The sequence below is a fragment of the Acanthaster planci genome, linkage group LG07 (genome assembly GCF_054643075.1).
Source record: "Acanthaster planci isolate LZ-2023a linkage group LG07, COTS_SCS, whole genome shotgun sequence".
Taxonomy (NCBI): domain Eukaryota; kingdom Metazoa; phylum Echinodermata; class Asteroidea; order Valvatida; family Acanthasteridae; genus Acanthaster; species Acanthaster planci.
The window spans coordinates 17977976-17998896 of NC_141783.1; the positions used below are offsets into that span (position 1 = coordinate 17977976).

The 20921-nt window shown below is 42.6% G+C and overlaps 1 protein-coding gene across 1 annotated transcript in view; it reads left to right on the plus strand.

Annotated features, from left to right (window-relative positions):
• The first annotated feature begins 3177 nt into the window (after positions 1 to 3177).
• LOC110980380 (uncharacterized) overlaps positions 3178 to 20921 on the plus strand; it is a 28778-nt gene continuing 11034 nt past the window's right edge. Inside the window, exons 1-2 of the mRNA XM_022237002.2 lie at positions 3178 to 3361; positions 5209 to 5503. Coding sequence (XP_022092694.1) covers positions 5243 to 5503 — 261 coding nt within the window. The 5' untranslated portion in view covers positions 3178 to 3361; positions 5209 to 5242. The remainder of the gene's footprint in view (positions 3362 to 5208; positions 5504 to 20921) is intronic.

The window sequence follows — 20921 nt, forward strand, 5'->3', positions numbered from 1 at the left end:
ACAACCAGCGCCGGAAGGGGGGGGGTGTTAGCCAGAAATGGTGAAAAAATAAGAAACGTCTATGTCCTAGACTACCTAAAAGCAAAGGACTATAGCAAAAGTTCAGCCATTCCCAGACAACTTTGCGTTACGGGGGCGAAAGCAAAATTACCCCGAATGAATAGCCTCCGCCTCACTGATAAACTCAAAGACTTCGTAATTGGGCAATTATTTGGGCGTGATTTCACTTCGGCTCGCCGACCGCTCAAAAGTCCCCCCCTCCCTTATTCCGCTTGGGTTGGCGGTGAGCTCCTGCGGGTCAACTAGGGGTGTGAGCGGCGGCCTGGTTAGCCGGCTTCAACCGGGGTGGGCGATTCGTGATAGCTGTTGTGCAGGCCGTGCAAGGCATGTTACAGCCCCTCATGAGGGGCTGATTCGTTGGGGTGGATCTTGTCAAAAGGTGCTCATGCGATATCAACATGAAAATTATGTGGTGAAATCTCTGACTCTTGCCATGTAAGGCGTTTAATAATGAATGTTTTATCATGCTATAACATTACTATTAAACCTTGAAGGTTCTTGCAACTCCGAATAAAAAATTGTTACTGTCAGGCCTATACCCACGTTTCACACAAAAGACCTTTTCTGAGATATTCTAGTTTCCTTCTTGTGCCATGAGACAAAGACTCGAGATATCAGCCCCAAATATCTTACTACGTCTTGCCTATATCATGTTTGATTGTATTTTCAAAAGCCGCTTTGTTACTATTGACATATGTCGGCATAAAGTAACTTTGCCGCGTGTACATTCGGCCTTAAAGGTACATAATGTGAATTCATTCTGGCCACAATTATGATTTGTATTTCAATGGCAATATAAGCTTTAAGATTGTAAGGAAAATTTTTCAGAAATTTAGAATTTAATGCTGGCCGTAGTTACCTCAACGGAATGTTGGTGTGAAACTAAGTTGTTTGGTGAATGGAGTATGGGGACGGATGTGGTCAACGTTTGGGGGATGAACTTGCCGAAAAATGGACGAAGTTGGTTTTATTACCAATCTTGGGCAAATTGCCAACATGCGTCCTATCTCTTTGTTAGTTTTATAGTGTCTTGCAAGCATAATGAGCCACGCGTTAATAATTCCTTGGAATCACACTTCAGTCTCGTAAAAGAATGTCTGCTCCACTGCGTTGGCAATTCAACTTGCTAATCACAACATTCTCGTGGAACAGAACAAACAGTCTGTCACCTCGTGAAATTATTCTTACCAAAGTACTCGTGAACATCCGTTATTTGTATATTAAACAACATCAGTTCGAAGAGATTTCGGGTTATAAGCACTCTTTGATCGGCCTGTGGCAACGAGTGAATAAGGGATGGAAGTGATTTACCGGAGGGTGGCCTAGAGCGTACAGTCCACAGTTTTAAATCTTAAGAAGTATTACCATTTTACAAACACGATGAGATAGAGTAGGCCACGGTAACTTTATTGTTCTTGTTACCGATTTTTCCTTATTTTTTATATCATTTTACATTTGCAAACCCTATACTTTCCTCCTATAAAATCCCTCAGGATACACCTATCCAGGCAATATGAGCTCATAACTAAAGCTAAAATAGGGATAGCACTTCATTGTGACGGATTTTTTTTTAAAGTTGATTGCTTTTGGACGAGTGGGCCCACGCGCTCTCAGCGACAATCCTGCCTGAGAGCAGATCTATCCTGGTACGGCGGTGACAGGTATGTAAACTAGGTGCAGTCGTCAAAGGCCACCTTCTTCACCAAGGCTGATATTTTCCCAAAGCGTTCCTCGGTAATGTTCAGGTACTTGACATCCCTTGGTTGAAGTTTCCACCGCAGATTGATTTCAACACTTTCTGAAGATTGTGTGCTGACTTTCTCCTTCGTTCGCGCTAAAAGGTTTTTCCTTTGCAATTTCACGTCCAATCTCATTACCGCACGCAGTGGAACGTGGACGTGCTATGACATACGTCAAATTAGCACCACAGAATCCTCAAATACAAGTATCTTCAATACTAATAAATAAGGAATTTTATGGATCACATTAGCCAAGATCTGGAGTAAATTTTTAAAAGCACATATTAATTGAGGTTTTGTGCTAGACCCTGTTACTTGTTTAACATGGTCATTCATGTTGACTTTTGGTGGATTTCTGTATATCACATTTCAATATAATACTTTTGCATGAATATTGCATTTTCATGCCTGCAAATTCCAAACCAGATGTCATTAATCGCCTCATGAAAATGTACCATATGCAATCAGTTTGGCTAGTTGAAACCTCAATGACGTTTGAATAATTAGCATGCTAATTTGACTGTATCCATGACTTTGATAAATGAACTTTAAAAAAAAAATGCGTCTGGCGAAAACAAACGTTAGGAACAACGTCTGATAGCATTTGCCGCGTAGGCAGGCGGCAGAGCGAACACGGAGTTCCCGAGCTATGAAAAGGAGAAATCGAGATGAAAATTAATTTCAAAGTCCAAAGCACCTGTTGTGTTCAATTACCGTTACCTGCCTCGGTATCATGCTGTTGAGGTGCTGAAAAGGAGAAGCTTCACCACACAGCAAACGAATACCCTCTATTTTCTTACAGTACAGCATCGCAATTTAAAAAAAGGAATGGATGGAGAAAACATGCGGTAGCACTGCAGAGTTTCACGAAGATAGCTACAAAATCACGTGACCTTCCCACGTGGAAACGCCACAATTGCTCAACTGCACGCAATGTAGCTTGCACATGCGCTTTAAAACACATGCGCCAATTTATCGTTGAAAAGCAAACCAACGAGGTAACTGTCGCTGGCTTATGTGAATTATCAAACACCTTCAGATGACATCAAAACAATTCCCAATCCACTGGAATCCTATATTGTGGAGATGGAGAAGAAGTGGGACATGCATTAATTGAAAACTCCCTTGATAACAAGAATTGCCTCACCTCCAAATGTGGGTGTTTAAAGTAAGTTTCATCGGGACGAAATTGAGTTTTATTTCATACATAATTCATGATCCGGTATGCGTACTTTTCACTATTCATGAAATGCCACCAGCCAATCATAACTAAAAACTCATGTGCGCAGGGCGTAGGTTGCTCTGCCCGGAACTTCAACTAACCAATCGTCACGCCTGTTCACCCTGCCGCATCGATCGCTTAGCGATGATATCTGATGAAGGCGGTGAACCACAGAACGCACAGTCCACGGTTCGTCAGCAGTCGAGCTTACCGAGTCGTGCTCTGCGAACGCTTCCGAAGGGCGACTGAACCGACATCAACAGACCTTAACTGAAATTCTGCGAGAATATTACCCACGTGCGCTAATTGGGCATCGCCTGAACCAGTAGACCTTCACAAGGTACGTTCAAATGCCGTGTGATTCTCATAAATCTTCAGGGTTCTCCGTAATTGCTTGTGATGTGAGGTGGTGAAAGGCGGGCAGTGGAATAAGACATGTCAAGCTTGTGTGGCAAAATTAGTTTATAGGAAGCTCGGTGCTTTATCATTCACATTTTGCCTGTTTCATTTGAAACAAAGGTTACTTCGTTAGTCTATATTCCGAGCTGTGTGCTTGGGGTGTTAAAAACTGAAGCCTCTTTTGGACTCTTACCATCGATTTAGAACAATTTAGACGTAGGGTGTATGTAAAATCATATTGAAATCGGAGGATTTGGGACTGTTAGGGTTTTACGCTGCAAAGTACATTTAGAAAAGCCGTTTTAACCCAATATCTAAAAGTTGTTGAACGCAACCACTTCATTAAGAGAACAACGAATTTATTCCTGTGCTCAGTAATAATTGAAATGTATCATTTGAATAAAATACTTTACCAAACACTTGTACAATTTGAAACGTTTGGTGTCTTGGTATCAGATAATCTTATCCTTTCAATTTCCAACGGGCTATTCAAAAGACGATTAAAATAGTCCAAATTGATATGTATTTGAGTCTGAAAAAACTACAACACAAAAACGTACCTGTTTGATATTTAATGACTCAGTATTAAGGCACAAAATAAGTAAATTTTCAACGAATGATCTTAAATCATTCTGTAACTTTTCACTCGGCCTGTCACTGTGCTAGACGCACCATGGCTATTTGCATAATTACGAATTTCAACAGTTCAACTGCCATCCTTTAACGCTACGAATGCCACATTCAGTGGATTTTTTTTTCAACCAAATGAGCTCACAAACGCCGGCTGATTATAAGACGTGTTAGATTTTTTTATTACCATGCAATTTACGCCTGAGTTGGTCACCCTTCACAGTTAAGTGGCTACATCGGCGCAGCAAAGGGACATCTAATTAATGCAACATAAACCGTGTTGCTCAAAGGGATGCATCTCGACTTTGCTATTTAGAAAGTTGTTTTGAGCAATTTGACATCATGCATCATGTTTGTTCGGATCTTACCGGTCGTGAGGGATAGATCTGACCAAATATTTTCCACACTGTCAGTGAAGTAGTTGCCGTTCAACTCCCTTCCTGCTCACGGCTAAGCTTGTTAAAAATTACTCTCATAAAAAGAACTCTCACGAGCGTATTGTCTATAATCCTCTCTCTTTCCGAGCGATGAATTAGTGTCTCACTTTTCTTTTTGTACCATCTCGAGGCGGTTTACGCCCAACAATGCGTCAATCTCTAACAGACATTTTGATATCACTAAAAGTGAACTAATTTTGGTTAAACGTTTTACCATTCATATATCTTAGTGACATTGGATTTTATAAATGATAAATTCTGAAGAGGTCGACATTAAGCCAAATCGCCAAATCCAATCCATTCACGAACAGTTCATTACGGATGCGAAAGGCCTCTTCATATCTCATCAAACAACGTTCCACAGCTCACCAATTACAACCTGTCCCTCCGGAATATTTATGGATAAATGCAATTCCAGATGTACCCTTTTGGTCGTGTTTCGAAGTTTTATGTCAGTGTGACTGTCCAAGGTACGGATGCCTAGAACTGCCATATGGATAACATATACATGTATAATTATAATATAAACGCACTTCGGTTGGCGGAACAATGACCGTGTCGATAGCTTCAAAACGTAATGATATCACGTTTTGTTTACTTGTATTTACTATAGGAAAGCGCACGGGTAAACAAAGCGTGACGTCAACATTGGTCATTGGATGTTGAGGGTTCAAGGATGAATCGATATTAACCTGTGTTTAATTATTCCATCTCTCTTAAGTGAACAACAATCGGGAACACTCCCTCCAACAACCATGAACCTTGATCTGAGATGCCTTAGCGCCGGCCTTGTCCTGCTAGTCATTCTTGGGGTCTCATGGGCGGTGCCCCTGGACTTATACGACCCCGACGAGTGGCACCAGAATGAGGCGCAGGAAGAGGTCAAGAGGGACCGCTGGACTTACCCGGCGGTGCCTCCTCGGGAGACCCGCGGCCGTAAGAACTGGAGGTCCAACCCGTACAAGATGCTGAACCTGGTGGACGACAGTGTCAAGACCTTCGATTCTCGAATCATGGTAAGTTTGTAACTACGGACACAAGCATTTGAGAAAAATCGTTCTCCAATAAAGAAGCAAAGATTGCGTCCTGTGACTCAGTTCTTAACTCGGTAGTCAAAACTTTAAAAGGGGAACATAGTGCAGTGCCACGCTTATTGATGATGGAAGGTCAACACTGCTGCAGTGCCATGTCGCCTTTGAAAATTTCAGAGAGAATCCAAACAGATTTCAAAGCATTTCTTTCTGAAAACATTCCACTGTCATCCACTTACAGCAAGCGGTCCTTCCCATACACCGTTACTACTTCGTTGTTGTCAATGCTTCAATCAAATTGTTCATGTACTGTTCATGCTATATCCAGCCATAGGGAATTTGCACTTCATTACCAAGGGCGAGTGTGTGATTCTTGAATTCACAGTAACTTTTTTTAATTACAATCTCGAAGAAATACGCAATCAGAAAATCACCAGAGAAGTTGAATCTCTCAAGTTTAGTAATGAATGCAGCTATTCAGCAGCTATCTTCCCTTCCTTTCGACATCTCACGTCTTTTTGGGCAAGATTCGTTGCACGATTTCTGTGAGCTCCAACATAATGTTTATTGAAATTCGAAAGGTAACCATTCCATTGGAAGCGTCCTCTTGGTAAAGAGCCGTGCTATTGTGGTCCATGTTAGAATTAAATGTTGTTTTTATTTAAGATCGAAGCAGGACGTGCAAAAGTACCAGCAACCCTGTTCTGAAACACTTGACGTTGCTAAGCTGCATTGTTTAACAGTGCTGTAAAGGTGTAAGCAGGTGGTGTGTGCCACCAGGAACACCCATAAGCCTTCTGAGTGTTCGAAATCATACCCTTAATTACGCTGATCGTTAATAAAATCATGACAACTGTAAAATAAGAGCTATTAGTGCACGAAATCGCAGACGCTCGAGGCCCCCTGTAACGTTTCGCTGTACAGTTGTGTATATTCGAAATGGCGCCCGAAGACCAACACCTGCTCATCTAAAGTATCAACGGTGGGAGATAATTCATTGCTACATTAAAGTAAGCAAGCACAGCATAATTCATCGATTTTGCTTTAAATTTTTCATTACAGTTTAATGTCTTCACAGAATTGCATTTAGGCCTACAGAGAAAACACAGTTTGCCGATCGGAGTGCCATGCAAAATATCTTTGTCAAGTGTATTTTTTTTTTACATTTTCGGCAACCATGTGAATGGGTCAAAGGTCTCTTTCTGTGAGTCTTTGATTATGTTGAAGTTTAGCTTTAGAGGGCTGCAAACTGTCTTTAATTGAATGAGATGCGATATGATGCAGAAAAAAAGATTGAAATCTCCTCCAGAGAAAACAGCGATTAATCTATATCACTCAGTCAGCGTACAGTAATTTGTTAATCATCGAGAACTGGCCCTCCACTGCTTCAAAAAGGTTACTGGAAATCCCCGCCCCCGAGCCAGATATGCAGCAGAAGTTAGGCCTACTAGAGATGTACCCCTGTAATTTGATCAACTCTCAATCGTGTCTTACGTCTGTGTGCATAATTGTCACAGTGACATAACAGTCATAGTCGGGCACCTCTGATGTGCAACTAGGTGAATACACATCACTAGCCTTATAGGCACACAGCTGGCTTGTCCACGAAATACATATCGCAGAATTCATGACACCAATATGGAATGAAAACTGATTATCAAGCTCCAGAAAAGCCCTGTTGGATTTGACGCCCAGAATCAAGGCGTCCTAGCTGGCAGCTGGAAACATAGATGTCTGTGAGTCTATGAATGACTGTATCTTTAGCCTGCGCCTCAATTGATGGCCATGTAATCTTGCAATCCAGTCTTTCCCTAATTTATTAATGCGCACAACTGATAGGTGCAGGTGCGCTAAACTTTCCTCGAAGTACGGTACAGTGCACCTTTGAGCATTTGGGCGGATGAGGCTGATTCATTATTCCTAAAATTGTGAGACAAGCAAGATAATTCGAGGAAGTGTGACTGAAACAGCAATTAAGGAAAGCTAAAGACTGGTATTGCGCTGATGTGCACAAACCAAGCGCATTGTCGCCAAATTCAACTGATAAAACGGCCAGATACCATGCTGCAGCAGTAGATATGCGTCTTGTGGTGAATATAGGCAGTGATCCTGCACGTTCTACACACGTAATTTCCCCCATCACCGCCTTTCACTTTTCCCCTTCATCACAACCCATTTACCAGTGATGGGCTGTCAGTGATGTATCGCTGGTGACTTGTCTCCTCCCCCCCCCGCGGGAAAGTCATATAATCAGCCCTTAATCCCCGGATAACTGTGTGGGCTGATGAATTATTCAAGAAGAAAGCCGTGAAAGATTTATCGTGTTAATGAGAAATTAATCAACAACCGGTGGAGAGGATATATTCTCCCCAGAGTTTGGTTTGTTCACGCTTCATCCTTTACATCGCCATGAAAGTGCGTCGGATTATTACACAGCGCTCGAGGTTCGTTTACAAATTCCACTCCAGGTGAGACATTGCTTCGCAAACAGTGAAGTTGCCCCGAACTTGTCTCGAAAATCAATCTGCCAAAAAGTTGTCTCAAATCCTGTTCGTGATCCCATAAAAAATGATACAATGAGTTTGCACTCACTCACTAGTGCAAAGCGGACTATTAAAAATGCGCATTATTGACCTGGGGATGATGTCGTTACAGGAACACAAAGAAAGTACAAAATTGCTGGAATTAAACATAACATAGAACTACTTATTGCCCGTTTATTGGCATGCCTTACCCTTCCAACCGCATGCTTTTGAAAATATTTATCTGATTTGAGTGCTGTGGATGTTATATCACGTTACGACTCTGGAGGAACACTCCGTCTACTTTCAAGTTCTGCGCCCCTGCCAAACCTGATCATTCACGTGCTGAATGGTAGTCCGCTTTCACGAGTCGTTGCGGCTATTGACAACATGCAAAAGTCGGCTTCCAAATAGGGGAATCACTTAGTGTTTCCTCATGAAACCTAGGCTTTCCATCTGCGACGACTGCTCAAGTCTGAAGCCATCATGTCAAATGCGAAGCAGATTTCATTGTGTAGGAGTTCAAGATGCTGCCCTAAATCACCAACACGGGCGAAACGAAGAGCTGTCAGGAAATGGAGCACACTTGAGAAAAGACGACAGGAAACGTATTGAATTTGGTCAACATTAATGGCTGACCGTTTTTGCTGAAGTTGAGCCCGCAAAATCAGGTGACCGACGAACCTGTCGGACGATGGCCAGTACTTGTGACGTCGTGTTGAGCTCAACCGAATCAATCTGAATCGAACCGAGCCGGCCGACCCGAAAAGAATCCAACCGTGTCTCATTGGATGAACAAAGCGAGTGACCTCAGGCCTGCATAATTCTAATTATCTTGTCTCATACAAATTATGCCAGATCTGCTAAAACATCCGTTTTTATGATATGAAGCCTACAATGTGACCAGAGTCGCATGCATTTATCTTTCATGTCATTGCCTTTTTGCAACTCCCAAAGGCGCAATGTTTGGACAATATTTGAACAATAATTGGTCATCGAACCTCGACTGTATTACCCTTTCACTTGATGAGATTCCCAATATGGCTCGTCAAATAAGAGTGTGCCTGGAGCCAAATAAATTAAATCCAAAGGATAAGATGCCAACTAAAAAAGAGGAGCACGCGCGTTGATGGCGCGGCTTTCATCTCCTAGAGAATAAAAATACTGTTGATTACTGACGGAAAATTATCTCCGTGCAGTTTTGGTGGCAACCTTATTGCATTAGGTAAATTAGTCAGGCAATATCTGAAAGCAAACCACAGTTGAAAAGGAAAAGTGGTAACTAATTGCTGCGAGCGTTCGAACAAGAGACCGCGCAGTCGTCACAAAGATTCGAGTGGGCTTGTCGCGGTGGATGCATCGCGTGTCACAAAGAAGTCAGCTGCTCTGGGACGTTTGTATTCCCATATCCCGAGTGCATTTCCTCGGGTCGGATAAAGGAAGTCTTCCCAAATGGACGCGCCGTCCATTATCTTGGATCCATCCGTGGCGAGTATTGGGTGAACGATTGTTGATTTCCGTCGGCTCACTCACTGCAATTCCCTCATGCTGCGAGGAACTTGAACAGCGCCTGTATCTGGCCGAGGTGATACTCTCTAAGAGCTGACGCGGTCAGTGACGCTGCGCAGCGGGAAAGCTCCTGTCGGAGTGGTGGGTAACATACGGCTGCTTTGCAGTGACCCATCCGATGCACTATTCCTGTCTTGGTTTGCTGGAGCAGGGACACCGATGCGAAAATCCTATATACAGTACAGGCCAAATTATACCACTTAATCACCCCAGGACTGCAATGCCTCCCGAGACTAATTGTGGAAGCGCACACAGAAATTCGAACCTTTATGCAACTTTTTGAGGAGCATTTAGTATAAAGTTCTGCCGGAAAAACATTCACCTCTCAAAAGTTCAGCTCTCTTGTGCTGCTCGGAAATTTGATTCAGTGCGTTAAATTGTGAAATGCACCATCAAAGTAGACAGTGAATTAGTTGCGCATATTAACACATGAATTCCTGACGGAAACCTTCAAGGCAGGCTATGCTCGAAACAGTTACAAGATTAAAGGTCTTGTTTCATATCGTTGGAAATAGTGGCTCTGAGAACGTATGCCTCAATTTATTTCGTATTCATTAAATAATCTACTTTGATTCTCCAAGGAATAGCGAGTATAATCCAGGCGCGTGCGCCGAGCACAGCCAGGATGAGCCTTCCATCTGAAATCGCTACAAACTAGGTGATTACTGTTGAAATTACAAGCCGATAAACGCAGTGCGTCGTCTCCGTATCATCCGTTCGCCTGGAGCTCACCGTAGTGCACGATTGTTCAATAACGTGCGTGCTTGCAAAATTAATGTTGAGCGACGCCAAGTCGTGGTGGCCTGTCGGGCTCCTTGGTCAGAACTGGCAGCAATGCCATTAACTATGAAATAGTGGTCATCTTGACGGCCTTCTTTGTATTAGGTAGACGCTTTCTGACTGGACCCATTCGGTAGTTAAAATGTGAATGGCTGCGTTATTAATCCCCATTGCCAACGCGAAATTCTATTTCGTGACCCAAGTTAGAACCAATAACAACTGCCCATACGAAGTCCATTCGTCATGGATAAGGATGTACAGACGGTTGTAAAAGTCCCAAACATTCCAAATATGTCATTGCTATAGCTGGTAAGACAACCTCAAGGATCTTCAAATTCCAGTTGCCCAAATCCCTGCCTTCTTCCGAAGTAAAACAATTTTTATTCCCTTGAGAAGTTTTTGTTTCGGTAACACTCACCAGAAACCCAGATTACATGTATTGCACCCTTTGCCGCGCCCTGGTTTAGAAAGTCCCCCTTCTTACAAGAATGTCGTCGCAAAGTCCTCGATTTATGGGCTGTAAAAATGTGATTCTGTTTTTTATGGCATGACATAATTGAAGTTCACCGACGCACTAAATCACGCCATTCTTGGTATAGTACTTTTTCTACCCCGGCACAAGCCCCAAAGGTATACTTCATGGACAGATATCTAAGGCAATTATCCCTTGTACAATTCCCGTCAAATTTCCTCTTTCCGTCGCAAATGGTCTGCCGTTGGCTTGTCTGTTAGAGGGTTTCAAACCATGTAGTCTGGCCCCACGAGGTCGTGGACTTGGGCTAAAAGGAAATGACGACGTACCGAGTCGGAAAGAGAGAGATTTTCCATTCGTAAATGCCCAATTTACACACACGCGCGCGTGCGCGATAAGGTAATATATTGCGCGGTATATTACTTATTACACATGAAAGGAAACCTCGTCCGGTAACTATTTTAATAACATTCCACGACAACAATGACGTAGCAGCCAGACCACGACGTCAATCCCAACGAGAACATTGATTGTGCCAGAGCGCTCTGTCTCAGCGCGGTTTGTCGCCTCTGAATTTGAACGACCATTTCGAAAAGCCACTGTGTTCTACATTACTGTGACCTCGCAGAATTCCGTTACCGCGCGCATGAGATAAATCGGTAAGGTGAAACCGGAAGCATTCACCGTACAAATTACTGAGACTCAAAAGAATGGGCCCGCTCACTGCTGTCAAGCAACTAATGTGCTGCACGAAACTGCCTTATGAACCCCTTTTCACGACAATTACCATCAAGTGCACCAATATTAGACAGTATTATTAGTTTCGGCAAACAGAAAACCCGATCGCGTATAACGTGTCTTTTTTTCGCTGATGACGTCATCACTTCAGGTTGTCTTATTATACGTAATGCGGAGAAGTTCCCCGGGCGGCGACGTATGGAAGCAACTTAGTACGGAATTGGGTTTGGTTTCGTACCAATTTTCATTCCTAAAAACAAAACTTCTTATTTTTATGACACTTGATGTATCGTTGGTTTGGATTGCAATTAATGTCTTGGAGTTAAATTTGGGGTGAATAAATTTAATTTTTGAAGAAATCAGTGCCACCGGTGTAGTTACGGTGCTACGGTGCTGCGTGCATCATCACGTATGGACGTGTGAGTCATGCCGAAACTATATTTTTGAAACCTTATACGTACCAGTGTACTGTACGTGCTGTGTCATGCGGATAAGTGTACGGAAACGAACAAATTAACTTGGATGCCGAAACTTAACTGTCGATTTAAGTGAATATGACTTGATTGCATTGGGCTGCAGTAATCGTATCGACGGGGAGTTTGCACAGTTTAAAGCCGATTTTGACTGATCAGCCTAGCCTACCCGTTTGGGTGTCATCTAATCCAGTCATGAAAAGTCAGGAAACAGTGCAGTGGAATCATTGCAGTCAAACTGCTCGGAAATTAAATGGGAGATACTCATAAATCGGATCAAGCCGCTCTCTGTTTTACGATGCATTCGTCGACGACAAACTTATTATATGCTGGCCATGATGATGAAAATTTCAAGTCACTTGCGGGTCTGATTGAATTGGATGTCCAAAATCGTTACTTAGTTAAGTTGATTTACTTGTAGCCTGTCTAAACATCTCTCAACCATTCTTTTCGCTACTGGTTCTCATTTTTGTATCTTGAATGAAGCCTAAAAGACCCTCCACCATCCTTATTCCAACATACTGTCACGATACGGGTAAACTTGCGTTTGGGAATTGATTTAAAACGTGCGCTAGCAGTGGCTTCGGACCATATGGTCTGGAAACATATACAACAGTGGATCTGCATTTATCATCTGGCTGCTTTGAGATGACTTATGCATGAATCCGTGACATTCAGGTCATTCTTTGCCCAGTCCGAGACGCGCTTAAGTCCTTAATTAAACTTTAAAGAGACACCGGTGACCATTCTGGTGTGGCCCCGCTCCGCCTCATATCAGCCACTCTGCTTTTACCCACGTGTTTTTCTTCAAACACACCGATATTATTACTGGACGCCCAATGAGCGGCCGTATGACTGCAGGGTTCGGCCTGATAGTCTCTCCCTCGGGCTTGCTGTCTCTTTTCCAGTCAACTGTCGGGTCATTCAGTGAGTCTGACGACAATCAGGAACGTGACCGGGGTATTTTGATTTCATTTCCATCGTTAATATTTTCTGATTGTCTTTCCGAGGACGTTTGGTCCAGGGACGATTTTGCCACTTTCCAGTACGGTCCTGTGAGAACGAGAGGTTCCATTTTTCAAAGAGCTCAACTTCCCCCCGACGGATTTTCTGTAATCGAATATTAATAATATTTATTTATCAAATGTTAGCTCCCAAACCCTATGACGATCACACGAAATAAAAGCAAGGATGTTGGCACTGTGAATAAGGCTTTTAAATTGTTTTCTCTTCCAACATCATGTTGAATAATCCTGGCGCTGAATTTACTTTTGAATTTGCGCCCGACACCAAAAGCTGGATAGCCCGCTGCTCTCACCTCTAAAACTATAACTTCGTCTAGTCTCCTTTCTACAGATTTTTTCGGGCTTACGAGCTATATGTGCCTAGGGCGCTTTTAGGAATCCTTGATTTCAGTACAAGAAAGCCTTAATAATAATTAATGATAAATGGCCGAATGTGTGACATAACGTGTTGAAGAATTCACCACCTTGAAATGAAATAAGGCTGCAACTTTTCTTTCGCGCCTTAACTGCGTAGATTGCAATGCCATTCCTTAGAACCTTCAAAGTTGCAAAGTCGTGTCAGTGCTGTTTCACTTTCAACTCAGCCGTACAAGCAAAGTACCCGTAGGCCTAAGGCTTTGAGCAGGTTTGTATACGCTTGGTAAAATCAAGTCGCCTATTAATAGATGCTACACCACTGCTTTCCGAAAAGTTGTCACTTTTTCCTCTAAATCTGACGACGTGACTCCAGACACTAGAATGGGACCTCTGTCCAAGATGCCATCAGGTTCACCGTACTCTACCCTCTGTGCGAAGCAGACCGTACCGAGGAACCGTGTCTTGTCCTTCTCTCCGTCACAACCAGCGGGGCCACAAACAACCCCATTGCAAGGCCATGCCAGACCCATCCTCAACTCGTTCCAGGGCCCGTGCAATGAAAATATTGGCCACTGGCCTCAAATCAAACGGCCATGTAGACGGTACGTGGTTATCAAATCAGGCCCGTAATAGGCAAGTCACGTTTTTTGTACCGCGACTGCAGGTAACACAAAAGCTACAAGTAAAAACAAACAATGACGGACCCATATCGAACAACCTCCGGCCAAAACTGTCCGTTGTTTGCGTTCGGCTTACACAGAAACGGTCACACTATCGAGGAAACTGGTATTCCATCAGATGACGTGGATAACCTTTCCGTTTGTCTTGAACAATGTTTCTTTGTTCAGGCGACATAAGTACCCACCAAACACTATGACTGGCTTCGCAACTCTAGCACGGCAGGAATATGTGCCCAAGCAATGACGAGCCAACATCATAAAACTTTCCACATGTCACCACCTGTTACAGCAGGCGCCAAAATTGCCAGTTGGTCGAGTCTTTACTGACGCTCTGCGATGTATAATGGAAAAGAATGATCACCGCTGCTCAATCATCCCTGACGTTTCTAGGATCACGGAAAAAGTTTCTGTCAGAAAACTATCGACCACCAAGAAGGCCTGTCAACTTCAGCATTGTCAAAATATGTCACATTGTATCGAAAATGTATCACATCCTATTTAGGAACCATTTTAGGCATCCCATACTTCCCTTTATACTGGAACTTTCAACGGATACTTGCCATCGACATCACAGCGTTATCTAACAATAATCGGGAACAATACGATATTATTGAATACCTCATTAAAAGAAAGGCCCATTTCCACCATTGGGCCAAGGAGAGTTAATTGATTTCCTTTGCAACTCCTTTCTTTTGAACTCACAACAGGTTTTGTTGGAGTTGGGCCCTTTTTTCAATTAGGTATTCACTTATCAAATAATAGATAAAAGATGAGGACGCTTTATCGTTAACCTCTACGTCAAGGAAAGTACGTACACTGCAGTTAGTTCGAGATAGCCACTGTCGATCGTCAGTAATCCTTGCCGGAGTGTTACTTAAAAACTTCGTCGGGGACGTTCTAAGCACTCTTGAATGCAGTGCATGAGCAACATTCACACCAGCCAAATATGAAAAATGATAAAGGTCCCTGGGGGTACTGTTGCCGCGAACGGTGTTTTTAAATGGATGCGTTTGACGCGGTCGTATCACCATCGGGGTCTTCCCCCAGGGAACGACTTATCATCCACTCTCACCACTGGCACTTATAGCGGAAGTGAGGCACTGCAAGGGAGCCCCGGCCCAACTCGCGAAGTGTTGGACCCCTTCAATTAGTGTGTGTGTGTGTGTGTGTGGTCCGGACCCGGGGGAAAATTGTGCCGAAAAGATGTTTCGCATGTTTGGATATTGTGACAAAGTACGCAGTGTGCCCGTGGCGCCGCGGCGGTAGAAAGGCTCGTGAATATTTGAAAAACTGATGGCGGCACATGCATCATGCTCGTCATTCGTTTCGTAATCGCCGTTTAGAATAACCGTGTCACATTCCTTATTAAGTAACTGAATGTGGCAGGTGTACTTACTTTGGTGATCAATATTTGGTTGTCATTACGGTCCATAAAACGACTCACATGAGACTTTCTGCCTTGAGAATATCGTAGAAAAACAGTGTCCTAGTAGGTCCCGCAGGTTCCCGTCACGTTCTCGGCACGAGACGGGCACCAGCGACCTGTAATACCGGTGGCCAATGCACGTATATTCACTCCCATGCCCTTGTGCACCACTTTGTTAGAGTTAGCGCATGCGCATTCGATCACTGTCAAGTCGAGGCAGACGACGTCGAACATCGTTTCGACACTTCTTTCCACGAATGGAGACCACAATTTATTTTTAACAAAACACAAACAAATGAAGTTCAGGGAACTGATAACTAAAAATTGATCAGACAACAGTAAACCACCGTATTTTATGAACCCAGTTGTACAAAATTAGAAACAAATTCTGAAAAAGTGATTAAAAACACGATCAGATTTCATTTCATTTATTATTTTTCAGAAAACAAAATACAAGCACACATACAATCAAAAAACAGTAGTTAAGACAGGACATGGCAACAGCACCCCTGAGGGACAGCTAAAAGGGCGAACTAAATCACTATCAAGTGGCTCTCCCAAATGCTGAAACCAAGCAAATAGAGAAAAAACACCCCCCCCAAAAAAACCTCCACTGATTACAAAAACACAAACATACACAACATTAAACAAATATGCATACATGCAGTAATTAACATATACTCCAAAAAATAAAAAATACAGATAAAATCATCCACAATCATGTATAATTAAAATATTAGACAAAAACACTGTTTAAATAGATTTAAAAAACAACTATGACGGTCGAATCATAAAATTCGTGTCGTTTGGGAGGGCAGTGATCTTACTCATTTTCCTGATCGCATGAATTGATAAAAGGTGAAGAATGGGTCTGAATCATTACATCAAATTTCCTTGACTTTCTCCCAAATTTTATTCGTACACGCTTCATTTAATTGTCTGTGTTTACCGATCAGTTTGCCGGCTCGTTTCTTAATTCTTCCCAATTTCTCTTTGTCTGCCTTCCTAGATGCTGTAAACCAAACAAAAACTCTTTCAACTATTGCCTTGTAAAGGTTGCCTGATTCATCAATAGATCACTGAAAGTGTGGCAAAAGTGTCATACAGCAGGCTCTTACCATCTGTAATAACAGCTATACTAATTCAAACTTAGTGGATTAAGCTTATAAACTATAGATCAGTTCTTTCTTAAGCTGTGTCACCTGGTAGACTTTGTTACACGTAGGAATTGAGTTAACCGTCAGTCTATGATTTTGGACCTTATATTCATCAATTCACCTCGGTTATTTTCCAGTGTTGAGCGCTGTGCTGGCCTTGGCTCGATTGACCATGATGGTGTTACATTTCATGTTAGTTTATCACGAAAAAGAAAGGCACTTGCACGCTCTTTTTCAAACGTCGTTTGAAAAAAAATTACATTATTGACAATGACCTCATGCATGTACCGTGAAAAACCGTTATGTAAGAGTCGCGAATGTGCGCAAGGCCTGTTCCTCCCCGTGATGGAAGGACGGAAACGGGCCTTTATACAAGGCGATCATTATCTGCGTTCCGGTTCCGTTTTGTTCAGTGTTGCTTTATCACCCAACCCCCCCCCCCACGGCGTATCCTTGTCCATGCACAACAAATTAAACCCGATGGCAGCATCTTTCTTTGTACTGCATAACACCTGCCACCCTACTGCCGTACACCTCCTAAAAGACGTACGCTACCCTATCGAGACGCCACCCGCGATGACCATCTCATTTCAACCTGGGGAATTGAATTTGACGTTAGGGAGACCAAGCAGGAAGAAATACGCGCTCTTCTCGTGATTTCAATTTAGGCGAGAACCGTAAATCATGGCTAGTGTGATCCGTCTGCTTGAGCATTGTTGTAGCGATGCCCATGGCGAGGGTAGCGTGTTGCCAGGGTTGTGAGAACATTGTGGGAAAGAGTGGCAATGCTATTGAAACTGGAGTTTCACGTAATCCAAAACGTAACTTCGTGACAAATGAATGTGTTTGAAAGTACAATATACCACCCTGTGTTAATGCAAACGATGTTTCAGAAGTGATATTTTTAATTTTAGTGTTCCTTTTTGATTAGTCGAAAAGTAATTCTCTCTCAGGTCACACTTTAGCTGAAGTAAACACGGGCAATGTCCTAAATTGACCTCTGATTTCCAGAGAGATGTCTTTACACTTTTCTGTTTATCAAAAATTAGTACAGTTACTTTAGGGCGATAACAAAAAATAGTAAAATGATATTTCTATCGACCTATCAGCAATTCAACTTGGAAACAAAACTGATACAAAATGTGTAGATTCTGTAATGACGCTTTAAAAGTAATGTTTGCCTTAGTATGGGAAAACTGATTTAGTTTTCACTTTTTAACTGGTATCGAAGGCTTGAAACACGGCCATAAACTATTTGACGGCAGTGTATATAGGCTGGCAACATGACGTGATTTACCAACCCATACTTCCGGGACGCATGGCAGTCGTGACACCAAACAAATTACTGATATTAAAGGTTGGCCCTATAGGGCTCTTGATTGTGTTTTATAGCACTTATAAATTTGATTAACATATAGGTGCAATGTTTTATAATCTAATGGTGAAAATAGATATTTTGCGTCTTCAAGCAGCCGAGGGCTGACTCGCTGCGCATCAGATGTTGGAACATGTCTGTTATACAGTCTTGAAACGGGGAGAAATCGACCGTTTCTCGCCCGAGACATTTACGCTCGATCATTTTGTGTCAATTGGCGGGAAATGTCCTTCCAGCAAGAGTGAAAAATTGCTGCTCTGATTTAGTTAGAAGCGTTCCGTACAATGTTCACCTGCATCATTTTGAATCATCGTTGGGTCTCTTTTCCGTTGGGCTGGCTCGAATGTGTCGAGAGACCCACGGGCTCCTCCAGGGTTCTTCATCTCTGGACAAAAAATTACCAAGGGGAAAAAATAAGAAATTGATTTGTTAACCTTTACCAAGTACATTGGGTAAATTACGCGTATAGCCCTTTTTCACGGTGACCCCGGTAAGTCTCAGATCTCTGTCGATCAAGGGACGTTCGTCCTTTACTTACACGCCCCATAGAACACATATAAATTACATCTGACATAGGACTATGGAGTGTCATGCTAACTGCATGACATTTTGACATATTTTGGAATACGTCAAATGTAAATTTTTTTCACGAGCAAAATAGCAAATGTACCACTGATGTGGTATGTTACACCAACTTTAAGTTGCACTTTAATTTGTTTTCGGAATGACACAGCATCATCTATTTAGTGTCCTTTAGTTACCAGCCTCGGTTAACTAATTATGAAGTAATTCATCGATGATGAATAAAGTTGGTGTTGGAAGTAGTAAAGTATACTCTTGACGCGTGTCAATATGATTGTGTCAAAATGTCATGCTGTAGAGTTGCCCCATTAGGAATTCACTCTTACATTTGCCGACTGACAAGGGGCAAACCATCCGTTGGCACGGTTCAGTACAGACATAGGCTACTATCTGCAGGTTTGGAGATGAAAGGATAAGTCCCATTGACTTATTGATAAGACTTCTTCATCAGTAGTTTATCAGTCTGCCAACCGCAAACATATCAATACCTTTAAAGGGCGTGTGGCCAACATTTGAGGCGCAACAACTCGACAACTTCGAAGTTTGGAAGTGATGTGTCACCCTTTGGACTTGCTTGGTGTCTTTTCTTCGCATTCGCGACGCTGGTCAGACGAGTCTTCACTTTTGTTGTGCCACAGTAGAATGTGTCTGGGAAAATTAGCTCTGTGGTGCAGTGAAACCAGGTACACTTTTTGTAAAGAAACGGAGAGAACACTGAACCTATGTGAATGGTGATCTATCCAGTGACTCAGAGACTCGCGAGTCATTGATTACTGAAATTGCAACTCGCGTTACAAACATTGGCTGAATATCTAAAGGTGGAACTTACTGAGATTTAGATTCAGCTCATTAATTTTACTTTGAGCTGATTGCACTGATTAAAACTGGTTAAAAAGGAAACATTTCTCACCAGCGGGTTCTGAGTGCAGTAAAGGTGGTGACAGGCCTAGTTTTTTTCTCATTCTGTACATTCAAGGGTTGATTAGGTAAGCTTGTGTCGCAGGCATGGGCGGAAATCCCGGGGGGACGGGAGGACACGCCCCCCCTGAATTTGGTACAGGGGGACACAATGTCGAATGTCCCCTCCATGTTGTAAGCAAACCAAAATTCTAAAAATGATGGATCGAGGATTTCCCCTTTTGAGTTTTTTTTTATTGATGATATGAATAATTCACCTGGTTGTGTTAAATAGTTCTTTAATCAGACTGTTGACTCGTTGGCTTTTAAATGGTATCGTGGAAAGAAATGTTTGGGCTGTGATAACCAACCACATGCACCTGTTTGGTGGATCGAAACATGAATGGCTATTGAATGTGTTAATAAATCAGCGCCCAATCTGTAACAGCTTCTATGTCCTGGCTGTCTTGAACGTAACTTCTCGAATTGCAACTCCCCGTGAGATCCGCCAGTAGCACTGTTCGGTTGAGACAGAGGAACAATTTGTGTACAAAGCAAGAATAACGCTGCAAATTTCACTTTACACCTCGATTGTGTCCCGGCATGGCGAAAATTTGCTGGAAGCGGATAAAAATCGGTTGGAGACCGTCTCAGCTGAATCAACAATATTATCATCATTTTTAACGGCTTCGAATGGACGAGGAAACTCGGCTGTATCATGCGTGGGCGGAGAAAGTATGCCCGATTGAATGCCTTTTACGGTTCATAGGCAACAGTGACAAAAACACCGTCTTGGAAACAAACAGAGCCAGCAGAGCTAAACGACAGGTTCTTTAAGAAAGATCAAGCATGACCTCAACTTGAACAACGTTTCTCTAAAAAACCCTAAAAACAAATCCAATGAATATCAGCTTTCCATTACCGACTCTTCAAATTACTGAGTATTTCTGATCTTATTTACAGCTATAGTTAGAGAAAAACTGGTGCCTATGCTCGCCATATTAGGAATAGCTGAGCGAAATCAAACAAAGTAAATAAAATAGCAATAAAAACTTACTAATAATCAAAATCGAGCTAATAATTCAGCACGCTCGACATGCTCTGAGAGCATGCACTCCTCGAGCTTACTCGAATACACTGAGTTTGAGAGACCAAGTAATGGTCTAGAACCAGGGTGGCATATGGCATATATACTAGTCGTGTCCCTGACTCATATCTGGAAATAACATGTCAGTCTATGGCCCTGTCCGAAACGGGCTTCCAGAGCTACGGCTAGGTCTATCGTCTACGCGTCTCTATCACGCATTTCCAACTGAGCGAAGAAACCTAGACCTAGCTTTAGACAAGAGA